Source organism: Heliangelus exortis, chromosome 2 (assembly GCF_036169615.1).
Source record: "Heliangelus exortis chromosome 2, bHelExo1.hap1, whole genome shotgun sequence".
Classification (NCBI taxonomy): Eukaryota; Metazoa; Chordata; class Aves; order Apodiformes; family Trochilidae; genus Heliangelus; species Heliangelus exortis.
In genome coordinates, this window is record NC_092423.1 from 49,086,433 (window position 1) to 49,100,322 (window position 13,890).

At 38.4% G+C, this 13,890-nt stretch overlaps 1 protein-coding gene across 3 annotated transcripts in view; it reads right to left on the reverse strand.

Annotated features, from left to right (window-relative positions):
• The window catches only part of SEPTIN7 (septin 7), a 60,848-nt gene that overhangs the window by 23,374 nt on the left and 23,584 nt on the right, over positions 1-13,890 (reverse strand). For all 3 annotated transcript variants that reach the window (XM_071736054.1, XM_071736053.1, XM_071736055.1), the window contains one exon: positions 3,532-3,638. In XM_071736054.1, the coding sequence (XP_071592155.1) occupies positions 3,532-3,638 (107 nt within the window). Of the gene's footprint in view, positions 1-3,531; positions 3,639-13,890 lie in introns of those variants that run through there.

The window sequence follows — 13,890 nt, forward strand, 5'->3', positions numbered from 1 at the left end:
ACAATTATTACCATCAAGATTTTAGGATGCTCTGACATTGAGTCTCAACCCTAACCTTTCAAAACTCTTGACATCCTCAGCTCAAAGGTTTACATTGGCAAGACAACAAACCCCATGGATCCAAACAGTAGCTCCCACTGTTAACTCTTTGGTTTCATTTTTGAAGAGAATCACCTTCACATCATACACACATTTGCTAGCACACACCATTTGTAATGCTGTAGAGGGAAATAATTTTATCCTCATTTAGACACTGAAATATGATAGTTTCAGTTTCCTCTTTAAAATTCCACGCTTATTGATTTTTCATTCAACTCAAGGTGTAACTGAAAGCAAAGCAATGATAAACCATAGGTATACTGAAACAAAACAAACTAACAAATAAAATCATTAGACAGAGTAAGCAATAGTTTCTAAAGGGGAAGGAGGTCTTTAAATGTATTTAATTCCACTTACATTTTTTGCTAAGTTATGATAGACCCCCAATTCACTACTGAAAATAGTTTTGGCTGTCTCTCATCCCTCCTCAGGCTTTAGCCCACAGTGTGGAAGTAGGAAAAAAATGCAATAGCTCTTCATCCAGGGCTCTGTCCAAGCCCCCACTCCCCCGCCACCCCCAGCTTTACATGGGGGAAAAAAATAAAAAAAAAAGCTTCCTGAAAAGTATTGGGAGCTCTCTTAGACTACTAAATTAATAAAAATCAAACCACCTCTAAAGAACTCAAAAGGTCAGGACAAACATATCATCTAAATTTCACCACCTAATAAATGAAAGTACTTAACTCAGATTTCAGAAGCTACATACACACAGTTTTAATTTTGTTTTTCTAACACTGGTTCACCTTTATCCAGGTTGGAAAATAGTAAACTGGAAGATGCCTTGCTCAGTGAGTCTGTGTGCAAATTCTTCCCATAATTTTTCCCGATTTTAAAACAACAGTCTTCCAATTACAGGGAATCTAACCCACTATTATGTTATTTAAACTCTAATTCAATTAACATAACCTAAATTTGTTTAGCTTCAACTAAACCAATATGTAATCAACAGTAATGAAACCACACTCTCTTCCAATAAAAACTAAAGTCTTTTACTTCGTTTTCCAACATCCACTAATTATTTCATTAATAATATTATACTTAAGTATATTAACTTTTTTATTAACTATTTGAACACCTTTTTCAACCCACTTAACATCTTCTTGAAATATATACATAAATTCAACCATTCTAACAAAACAATGGTCTAACACTCCTACTAACATGCCTAATGGTTTTACATTAAGCTGAGTAAGTAACTTAGGCATTACCAAAGCACAGAAATAAATATATTGCTAATCACAGAATCAGGAATGGTTTGAGTTGGAAGGGGCCTTAAAATCACCTAGTTCCAACACCCCTACATGGGCAGGGACACCACCTCTGACTAGATCAGTTTGCTCAAAGCCCCATCCAACCTGGCCCTTAACATTTACAGAGAAGAGACATCTGCAACTTCCCTGGGAAACCTGTTGCAGTGTCTCACCACACTCACACTAGAGAATTTCTTCCTAATGTCTACCCTAAACCTAATCTAACCATTACCCCCTGTCCTATCACTACATGCTCTTGTAAAAAGCCCCTCCCCGGCTTTCCTGTAGGCCCCTTCAGGTACTGAAAGGCTGATACAAGGTTTCTGAGGAGTCTTGTCTTCTCTAGGCTGAACAGCCCCAGCTCTCTCAGCCTGGCTTCATAGGAGAGGTGTTCCAGCCCTCTGATCATCTTCATGGCCTTTCTCTGGACATGCTCCATGAGCTCCATGTCCTTTCTGTGTTGGGGACTCCAGAACTGGACACAGTGCTCCAGGTGGGGTCTCACAAGAGCAGAGTACAGGGAGAGAATCACCTCCCTCAGCCTGCTGGCCACCCTTCTCTTGATGCAGCTGAAGGTATGGTTGGCTTTCTGGGCTGCAATTGCACATTGCTGGCTCATGTTTTGCTTCCCACTGACGAACACCCCCAAGTCCTTCTCCTTGGGGTTGTTCTCAATCCATTCTCTACCTAATCCCTGTACTTGGGATTGCCCCAATCCAGGTACACTTGGCCTTGTGGAAGTTCATGAGGTTGACATGGGCTCACCTCTCAAGCCTGTCAGGGTCCCTCTGGTTGGCACCCCTTCCCTTCAGCATACCAACCACACCACACAGCCTGGTATCATCAGCAAATGTACTTAGTGTGCACTCAATATAACTTAGGATGTTCAAAAGCTTTCTTCCAAATTAAAATATTTATAATATGCTAAGAATGCATTTTCTATTAGTATTCAACTGTGATGTTGAGCCAACTGAAGCAATGTCATTTAACCTTCTTAGTATGAGCATAACTATTTTTTTCTTGTCCCCATGGTAATTATTCAGTGTTCTAAGACTGGATTAAAAAAAAACTGCCCCAACCCCTAAACAAAAAGTAACCAAAACCCCAATGAAACAATAAAGTTAGTGAATCATAGATTGGACCACAGCCTTTAGATTCCACAGAATGACAATTTTAAAAAGCACTCGATTTCATGCCTTCTGTTTTGCACCCTCCTAACTCAACACAAGGTTTAATCACTTTGACACCTCTGTAATTGCACAATCGCTTCAGCCACAGCTGGGGTTGCCCCAGACTGTCACTTTGCAGCTGGAGGAACTCTTCTGCTGGACCACAGCAGCAATGGTGAGCACCCCCCACCCTCATCTATACCAAGTCAGGTTACCACAAACTATCTTCACCAAAAACCTAACAAGTGTCTGACAAGTATCAAGAGAGATGAACAGAGCTCATGCATCTGCTGTGGAGGCAAAAAATATGCCACTGAAATGTGATACTTTTCTAAGCTACCCATAACATTATTTATTTATTAGTATTAGGGGGGTTTAAAATAAATTTTTTATAATACAAATAGAACACTCCTTTTCTTGAGAGAAAGTACAAACAACCTAGCAAATTATTACATAAGATAAATGGATCAAGTTCTGTTTTCCAGCATTTGACTAAACATTTCAGTTGTTTAATGCACCTGCAGGAACATCATCTTTTGCTATGTAAATCTAGTCCTTAGAGTCAGACAGGTTAATCTTCACACCCAGTAAGAAGTGTATCACAAAGGATACAGGCTGCAGATTATTGGATACTTTTACACATTAGGTGCTTACATTTACATCAAATCCTTTAATACATACTTTCTAAAAGCCCATCTTTAAAACAGTAAAGTGGTTTAGTGGACATGTACTTATTTCTACAGATATATCTCAGAATTCTAATTGATAATAAAACATTCCATTTCTGAACGGGACTGCACCAATATGAGGTTTCTAAAGTAGAGGCAGCACAGGAAGCACTTCAGGGCTTCTGCACTTCCACAGGCTACAAGTTTCAGAACCTTGAATTTCTTAGTGGTTCACATCACAGCCATGCTTATTTGAAATAAGTTGCTCATATGACCACTGTATCCCCTAACATTACTTAATAGCAAGTTAATTGTCAAGCTGCAATTTTTTTGCCACAGACATACCTGTACAGTCTTTTTAATTCTGTGTGAAGGACCTGGATACTCTGGGGAATACAATTCTGTTAAGAATAATGAGTTGATTAATGTTGATTTTCCCAATCCAGATTCACCTGGAAGAAAAGCAGAAGAGTTTCAGTAAAAACAGGAGTATAACAATGAGTATAAACATTTACATCTATATTTCAAACACTCTTGAAATGTACTCCCTGAAAACATACACTGCATTCTTAAGGATTTAAGAATCTCTCATCTTTTCCAATTTCAAGGAAAACCTTGCAAATCCAACTGTCACTGTTGGATTCTATAGACATTCAATTTTCTGATGACATTAAGTACTTAACGCATTAAGCACTTCTCCACTGCTCCTATTACAACACACAAAGATGCTATTGCTCCAAATTAAAGCTTATGAACAGGTTTTCTTCCTAGTATTACTTCCTATCATGATGCCAAAGCAGACTGTGCTACCTTCTTTATTTCAAGTCCTTATTTTCAGAGAGGATAAAAACTAAGAAAATGAAAATAAAGAAATAAAAAAAAAAAAAAAAGGGGGGGGGGCCTGGGTAAGAGAGATTATTTTGGCCTAATTCCTAACACCACAAAAGCTGAAATGAAGTTCCAAAACTATGTGGTTTGCCTGGCAATTTTGTTGTTGGCGCAAGGAAAAGGATTGCATTTTGTTTGGATTTGGGAATTTTTGTTCTTTTTTTGTTTGTTTGTTGGTTTGGTTTTTGGTTTTTTGTTGTCTTTTTTTGTTGGTTTTTTTGTTTGCTTGTTTGTTTTGCCTATTTGTTCATGAGCAACCAGAAGTCAGCCTTGCTAAACAATCTGGAGACACTCCTGCCATAACAATCCAAGCAAATGCAGTTACAATTCCCACAGCAAAAATTACCCCTCAAATTTACAGCTCTACTGACACAGAAGCAAGAATTTCAGCTAAACTAGTTAAAACAGTATTTAAAAACACAAGTGTTTTGCTTAGTTTTCTATTGTAAAGAGACTACTTCAACGCAGCAATCCGCATGACAACTAAAGGAAAAAGTATATGAAAGTGATACTTCGTGTTGGAATTTTCATATGCAGTGTTGTTAGCACATTGACCTAAGCAGAAACAGGCACACAGAAATTTGCACTTAAGCTGGTAAATTTGGGTGCAAACTACGTACTATCGAGGGAGGAAAATGAGCTGCACCGCCCCCACACTCTGAAAGGAAAAAACCTTATCTGCTAATCTCTCCATCCTTGACAAATAATTGTTGATTTAGACACTAGAGCTGGAACTCTTCGGAACTTGCCTGAGATCCACCTCCTGGGTTAATGCAAGTAATCAAGAGCGAGAAAACAGAGAGCAGCTACAAACCTCAGTGGAGAAGACCTTGTCTCCACTCTGATAGCTGGCTCGATTTCATACACAAACCAGCTTATACATAGCAGCCCTCTCGATTACAACGGTGTAGCACAAAGCCTCTGCAGTGCTGAAGGGAGCAATCTGATTAGCTATACTGTAAACGGATTAGCAGCTGATGAAACATTGCAACCAGAGCTTTGGCAGCCTGGCTGTGTTATTAGCAGCGCTCGTTCTTCAAACCCCACCCTGTCCGACAGATGAGCCAACCCGGGCCTCAGGCAGGCTCTGGCTACAGCCAGAAGACGGGACCGCAGCAGCCAAGGAACAAGGAGATACTCGAGTTAAAACCCCAAGATAGCAGTGCTGGGAACATGAGCCCCAACAACACTACTGCTCTGTGTCAGCCTGGAGGATGGGCTTGCTGACAAGGACTGCATCACTGCCACTGCAGATTTTGCCTTTTTCTGCAGTCAGAGGCATTAGACATTTCAAAACTATGCAATAAATGCAATGCCTAAAAATGCCTGGTTGTGAGGGACGCAAGGTCTTTCACTCTGCAGTTTCAAGACCTTTAAGGCAGGGTCAGCTGCAGCTGAGAGGCTTCCCTACCAAGTCTGTAATACAGAAAAGCTGCTGCAAAGCGTGGCTAGTTTGAAGCTCAGCGTTCTCCTATCTCACAATTTTGCTCAAGATGCATGTACCATTCCAGTTGAGCTGAAGAGTGTCTTTTATCCACCCTGCTGAACCCCTCAAAAGGAGGGCTTCAATTTTCCAGTACAGAATCCCTGTATTTTCAGTTAACATCACTTTTTTAGTTGACCATAATCCTGCAAAAGACTCTCTGAAGTACTTTAGAAGAAACATTTATGTATCGGATTCTACTGCAATATACAAAAAGGGTTCTCTTCTCCCTCACATTAGGGTTATTTGCTGGTCTTAACATGCTACAGAATTTAAAGTGGAAAACATTCAGATCAACTACTCCGAAATCACAGCGCTTGTCAAATTACCACTGAAATGCAACATATGGAAATAAAATTTTGAAATAACGTGATGGAAAACCAGCAGCTCACCCTAAATGGTTTCTACAGCTGTGGTACAGGCTGTAGCAAGAATAGGAAGGCAGTTTTGAGCTGCAACTAATGAAAAGACAAGTGTGCAAAGGATATGTGTGCACCACCTTGTTCCCTAAGTGTACCATTCTCCTCGATATCCCCATCAATGCTTACCTTAATCAGCCAGTGCTGATAACATTTTAGACTGCTTAACTGCTACCAGAAATGGAGGCATTACATGTAAGAGTTTGCCAGCAATACAACAACCTTGGACACCGCTGTGCATTCGACCACGTAACAGTCAACACCTGAGATGGTAGTAAATGGTTATATAAACTAAAAAACAAAACAAAACCCTGCACTGAAAAGGAAGGTAAAAACTGTAATTGGAACATTCAGTATTGCACTACATGGAGTCATGCTGCTTCCACTATAATCAAACAGTAATTTTTCTGCTGACTACAGAGGAAGAAGAATTAAAGAAACCAGTGTATTTGAACAATTCTAGAAGCCTTTTCCCGAACACTGAAATATCCTGATCTTAGCTATAAATATGGGAAGATTACAAAACACCAAACCAAAGCCAAACACAAAAACCTGAACAAGACCAGTGCTCAGCCCAAATTCACCCAAAAGAATTATCTTCTGGAGAGGCTGGGAAAACAGCTTCCAAGGATGCCATGAATATGAAAAAACCCCACAAGAGAACAGCAAAACCAAGTGGAACTTAACATGAAAAAAACAAACTAAACCAACCAACCAACACAACACATTGGAGTTTCAAAATTTCAGCATTTTCAACCTATTTTTCCTATAGAATCGCACTCAAATACATGGAGATAGCCATTCCTGTTGGTAGAAATAAGCATGTACTTATACTAACTCCTGTCAGTCTTGCAAAGGACTTTTTGTGAGCTCTAGCAAAGACTAGCAAAAGTTCCAGCTCTTCTCGAGTCTATGAATTTCTAAATGGCTGCATAAATATTGTAGTTTTTCTTATATACCCCAGTTAACAATTTCCTATTGCCAATAAGTGTTACCATACAGTTGGCCTATGGCACATCATTTGAAACAAACCTTTGGGTAGCCAAATTTCTTATAGTACGAACAAAACCTATACTATATTCATACTATACAGCATGAGAAGGGAGGAAAGAAAAAACAAACCCAAAACGCATTCAACTTCTTTTATATATTTCAAACACATTTTTTAAAAAAAAATTTTGGGGGGGGGGGGCAGAGGAGACCACCAGGAACTACAGGAAATGTTTTGCAAACCATGATAAATAGTCTCCAGAATAATATTAAATAGTTACAGAGAATTAACAATTTAAAAAATGGGACCATGAAGAGTAACCCATAGGAATGGGAGGAAAGCAGTGCTTCAGAGATGAAAAATAATATGAATAAGTAATTCAATTTGCTATCATTCGAGCTATATAAATCTTTTATTTCCAGATCACTCCCTGTAAACAAACTAGAAATACCAATGTGTAATCAATTAGAAAATCTACTCACAGCTAAGTCACAAACTTTAATACATTGTAGTTATTACTACAATGAAGCTAGAACTAGATGAACTTTGAGGTCCTGTCCAACCCAACCCATTCTCTGATTCTGTAATTTACAATCCTACATAAGAGTTCATTAAACAAGTGATCAAGATCCCTAACCAGAATTAACAGCCTCAGTATACTCTCTGTATGTTTTATTTCCTACCTCTTCATTATAAAACAAAAAACAATTACTCTTGTAGAAATCATCAGGTTTTTTATTCTTCACTAACAGCTACTTGGCTATATACCCATCAAACATTATTTCATGCTCATGGCCTGGAACAGCCCATTTGTACCACTGGGAGGGCTACCACGTGTGCTATCTCTTCATAAGAACTCCTCTCCCAAGCTCAAGGTGGGAGTGCAAGACTGACTAGGAACCAAGCCACCTTCAAAGAAAACACTTTTGGTGATCACAACATTGTAAGCCCAGACTTCTGTTAAATTGCTCAAAGAAGTATGCTTATGAGTATTGCTCAAAGAAGTATGGTGATCCAGGTCTCCACTGCCATATCTGTTAACTGAGAACAGTACAAACTACATGTTCAGAAGGTGCATTAGCTGTTAACTCTGATGGGTGAAAGAAGTTGTCCCAGTGGGGCCTGTAGTGTATTAGAGACAATCCATCAAAACCATATTTCCCAGCGTAAACAGGTTTTCTGCAAATTGCACTATTTTTTCCAAAGAAGACTGTATTCAAAGTTACTTGATCCAAAACCAAGCTGCAATTACTTTGTTGCTTTACCAGAATGAAGATATCCAACAACATTTCTTCTCTGATGTGAGAGAAGTGATTTTTAATGGATTTGATAGCCCAAAGTTACTACAAGAAGATCAAGCTCAACAGAAAAATGCTCTATTTCTCCACAACTTAGATATACTGAATGTTTACATCAAGCATACTTTTTTTTTAGCAAGCAACCCAGTTTTTTGGTTTTTTTTTCCAATTTTATAAATTCTAATTATTGTGAGAGCTTTTGCTTAAAATATAATACCATCAGTTTGATGCTGGTGACTCAAAGAGGGGTAAAAGCTTGTCAGAGGACAGAAAAAACGATGCATTTTGTCTTTCATTCTTATAAAATTCACATCTTATGCAACTGTGCATGGAGTGTGATGTAACTGCAACACAGTTTTTTGCTTTTATACAGAAGGGAAGCTACATGAGTAATTGAAGAGCCTGAACTACAACCAAACAGAACGATGGAACAGTCCTCTCGCCAAGGGGGAAAATGCTTTGCCATGTCATTACAGATGACCACAAAAACAGAGACCACAAGATGTTTTTAATTTGAAGTCTGATTTTAGAAGCTTTCCTAAAGGCTAGTTCCTGTCTTCAACATTCTACAAAATATGGAATAACATTTTGATTAAAAATAAGAATATCCAAGTGAAGCCCATCAGGAAGAAGGGTGGGAGCAGCACTGTGCTACACAACTGCTCCCATCTATACACATGTAGAACAGTGTCATGAAATCTTTCAAGAAGTTCAACTTTGCATTTTATCAGCATTTACAGAGGAACCACAAAGCTGATCCTAGCAAAACAGAGGAGCCTACCAGTGACAGATTCACTGCTGCCTATCAGCAACTGCATCAGCAGCAATAAAATTGCAGCATTCAAGATAAAATAAGACAATTTAATCGACTTTCCTGAAGCAGAATTTAAAATTTAAGTGACATGGTCTTGGCATATCATTCTTGTCACAGATGCCATTTAAATAATGCAGAAAAGCCATTAAAAAGCAGGGGAGAAAAGTACTTCAGAAGAACGCTGTAACAATTTCAAGATAGCATTTTTCAAGTAATATTTCCCCTCAAAAGAGAGGCAGTTCTAGCTTTCTACAACTTACAGATTAAAATGGCCATGAACCAAGAGCTCAACTTCACAGGACAGATTTTGTCTGCTGCCAAAATAAATGGTCCCCTACTCCCAACCCATCCCTTGCACTAGAATTCATAATTTGGGATGGTGAGGCAAGAAGCAATCCAGCAAGCCAGGGCAGTAAGAGGCTTGAGGGGGGGGGAAAGAGGGGTAAAAAGGCACCAGATAAATAAGGTAAGTCAAAACTACAGGCTTTCAAAAAAGAGGGGAGGATATATGTAAAAATCTGCATTTATAATTAGACCTCTTCTCTGCAAGAAAACCACCAGCAAGTAAAAGAATTTGTGGCAATTCATAGTCACATTTGGTGTAATTACATATATAGGCTTTGCTCCTGACAAACAGCATGTCAGCAAAGTAGCCAATTTCTTAATTAAACAGGAGGCAAAGGAAGACAGTTATTAGCATTTAGTAAAAAAAACCCACACAAAACAGATCAACCACTCCAGTCCAGTAAAATGAAAGAACCATAATCTGGAATTTGTCTTCATTTTTAGTTCTTCTTCATGACAACAGATAAAAACCACCCCACCGACCAAACAAAAACCACCTCACAGCATAAGTCCACTCATACCTTGTACCAACAGCAGCTGATATGTGACAGCCTGGGTTTCAGAATGCAAGCTTGCATGAAATTAGACGTATGCTATTAGCAGCTGCAGCCCAGGCTTGCCAAAGCTTACCTCACTTTGTTTTCTGTGTTAGTTAAAGCACAACTCCTATGCCTGACCAAGCTGTAGTCACACTGCAATGCAGTTGCAAAGACATTACAAGCAACAAGAAGTTGTCAAAACTGACCTACATGGAAAATCTGAATACACGAGCTATCCACAAAATAACTGGGTTAACAGATGCAATTGGAAATGACAGAAGCTGCAGACCTCCAGGAACACAACTCTACTACCATTACATCCCACACACTCTGACTTTTCACAGACCTGTAAGAAGCCAAAATAAAGACTCTTGACAAGAAAAGAAATACAAAACAAAACGAACAACTTTGCTTTAAAATGAAGAGGAACAATAACAGTTGTGAAAGATGCTAAAGGAGGATGCTCTTTTTAAGGCTAAGAAAACATACATCTGAAGCCATCACTTCTTGTTCAGGAAAAGTTACCTGTCCAGAGAAAGCTGCAGAGATGGGCTTACTCTCTTGGAGACCTACCCCATGACAAATATAATCTAGTAAATTACCCATTTATACAATTTTTTAAAAAATTTAAAAATCAAAGGATGATAGGAACTTGAAACTCATCAACTGTACACTAATACTGATAATTAATCGTACAGCATTTTCAGTACATAATTTCTAACACCTGCTGACCCAAGAATGAAAGGTATATTAATCAACAGATCACAGATTAATTAGTCACCGTAGGATATCTCATTACTTGAACAGAAATAAAACCCACACCGCTATCTACACCCTGATTAGAAAATAAAGATTGAGTTTACTTAGCCTTTGTAAATAAAACACTTGGTTCAGATACAGGTTTCAACACCTTAAATACATTACAGTTTGCATTTTTCACTTTCTACTTAAGAACAAGAAGTACTTCAGATCAGCTTGGGCAAAAGGAGAGAAAGGTAAAGAACATTAGGCAGTATGCTTCTCAAAACCACCCAACTGATAAATCTAAGCCATGAATATCACAGAAAATGGACAAAAAAGAACATTATTTTTATTCACATTGAAACTAATGAGTCTCTATATAACTCTGCAAAGAGCACCTAGATTGACTTACTCAATGCTGCATCACAATAAAAATTACTGAAAGTGTTGAGTGATCTCAATATACTGAAGGTGTGATAGTCTACCAATCCACAAAAATCTGTCAGAGGACGGAACATATTAGATTTCTAGTGCTTTTTCTTTCAATACCTTATAAATTTCTTTCAATACCTTCTATGTTGTCTCTTGAAGCCTTCTCACCTCAATGTCTTTGGAAGCACTTGTTACTGCAGGCAGCAGGAGGTAAACTATGTTAGGACAAGACATAATGGGCGCAAGCAGCAAGATACAGATAGATTGACAGAATTTTAAAAATTTACTCCAATTTTATTATTTTTGGGGCAGTAAGAAATGAAAAGTTAAGGCAACTATATTTGCAATTAGGGGTAAATCTGCCCCTCAATATTTGGTCTAGCATTAGTTAAATATGGAGCAAAAGTATGGTAGAAATGTTCTCTGCTGGAAATGCTGCTGTCAATTCTAAGCAACCTTAGCAAAATACACAAATTTGATAACTCAATTACTTGGGGGCAGTTACACCATTTTGTTTCCATAAGACACCTTCCTCTATAGTGGCAGTATTTTACCTCTAGTAAGTCCTGAGGTGGCTTGGAGTAAGCTTGCTCGTCAAAACTACACCCTTCTTAATAGAGTGAGAAGGACTGTTTTGCTTAATCCTAAACCATTGTTTCTAACTTGATACCACCACTGTTTAGATTTCTGGTAATTACTTAGTGGAAAACTGAGCCGCCTTTGTCACCAACAACAGAAGCAAACGTTTACCGAGCTGAAATAAAAAGGGATAGGTCTGATGATAAGGTGATATTCTAAGACCTGTTTTGTGTGCTTTCTATGTTTTGCAGCAGATGAGTGTGAAGGGCAGACATGGGAGGTGGACCAGGACTCCTTCTGCAATTCCTGCCAGCTAGGGAGGACACAGTGCTGAGCCAAGGACACAGATTGAGCCAAGTCACAGGCTTGTCATTTAAAGGCGGCGAGGATGACACACAATGAATTCAGGCAAAAGGAATAGAAAATATTATAAGAATTATAATTTGTTTCTTAAATCATTCAGTCAAATGTAGTGGAAAAAAAATTACTAAATTGCTAGTTTGTAAAAATCTGGCATCGTCTTTTCTTTCTTAGCATGCACTGAGTGGTCAGTTATTGGTTTCTGCTCTGCACTGCATAATACTTCATCACTGTCATATCAAAGGGTACTTGCACCAAAACAAAACCAACCAACTGACAGCCACCATGCCACCCTTTTTTGTGTTGACAACATTTTTCTTTTGCCATGCTACAAATGGACTACCCTTCTTTGCAGCCCTCAAATTCCAGGTGGTTTCACACACTAATCAAATTTGGGCCAAACACTATTCATCCTTTCAGCAGCAGCACAGACTTAGGCCAGGTTAAAATCTGAACTTCAGCCTAGAGAAACAGCTGCTATTGTTGGATCACAGTTTTTCCTAATTAAAACAGAATGACACTTCCTAAATTCCACTGAGGCCAGTATGCTTCTTCAAGTACTTAAAAATGATGGAGACTTTTTTCAGTATATTTATTTATGCAACTGACACCCTTCTACAACAACCAGACTTTCCCATCCAACCACACCCAAAAGGTTGCCTAGGTTTCCCACTATACTAAGGAATAGGGTAAAAAGAGAATTCCATCATCTGTAAAAAATGGAGAACCAGTTTAAAAAAGCTTTACAGAAAACCTAGTAAAAAAGAGGTTGACCACATATGGAATGCAGAGTTTAATTTTTGCCCCTTCACTTTATTCTGTTTTTCATTAAGCAAGAAAACCCTTTAAGTTTTTTTTGGTTGGACTCCCCCTCTGCCCCAACAAGAAGTACTCGAGTCTCATTCTTCTAAAAAGTCACTATAACCTAGTTTGGGAAAATTGGACAATAGATAAATGAAAACATTAATTTAAATTTCACAGTTTTTAAAGATGTGTAACTACTGAAAATCTTTAAAAAAAAAATTAAAAGAAAATTGGACAGTCCAAACCTTGAAATAAGTCTAATGCTGACTTCATTGCCACATTATAAAAGTGGTTTTCTGTACAGTGTTTTACCCATTAACATCTGTGATGCTAATCATCCTTGCCATGTTCCAGTGGGAAATCACTCAGAGGAACCAGCATCTTGGGAGACAGCAGCTCCAGTTATTTTCCAGTGGTAACTTCATGCTGGTCACATTACAACAGACATTAAAATGATCGAAGGACTAGAAAAAGACAATTTGCCACATCAGCATGGTCAGTGGAAAAAGAGACAAAGACATCCACTGGTATTGATACGAGAAGAAAAAAAAATGCAGCCAGATGAGGTAAAGAACTGCAAAACAGAGTCCTGCCTAAGGCAGAAACTGCCAAGGAATTTGCATTGATTTTAATATTTGTTTTAAAAGAAAATGCAAATCTGGATTCTTCCTATCCGTTTCCAAATGCTATGGCTAAAATAGGTCATTGTGTAGCACAATATCCTTCTAAAGGAGAGGGGTGTGGGGAACTTTGACAGTTTCAATAACATCAGTTGTTCAGACTTATGATGATGAAAATAACAGAACAAGTTTTTGTACTTCAGTATCCACAGGAACTTGTTTTTTAAAAGCAAACAGTCATGATCACAAAAATGAAGGCCTAAACGAAGCGGCCAAAAGACAGGGAATGAAAAGGATACAGCCAGCAGATTCAGTAGTTATGATGCCCTGTAAGGTGACCCAAACATTAATACATATCAGAGGGTAAAGACAGAAAACCAACAGTTGGGAT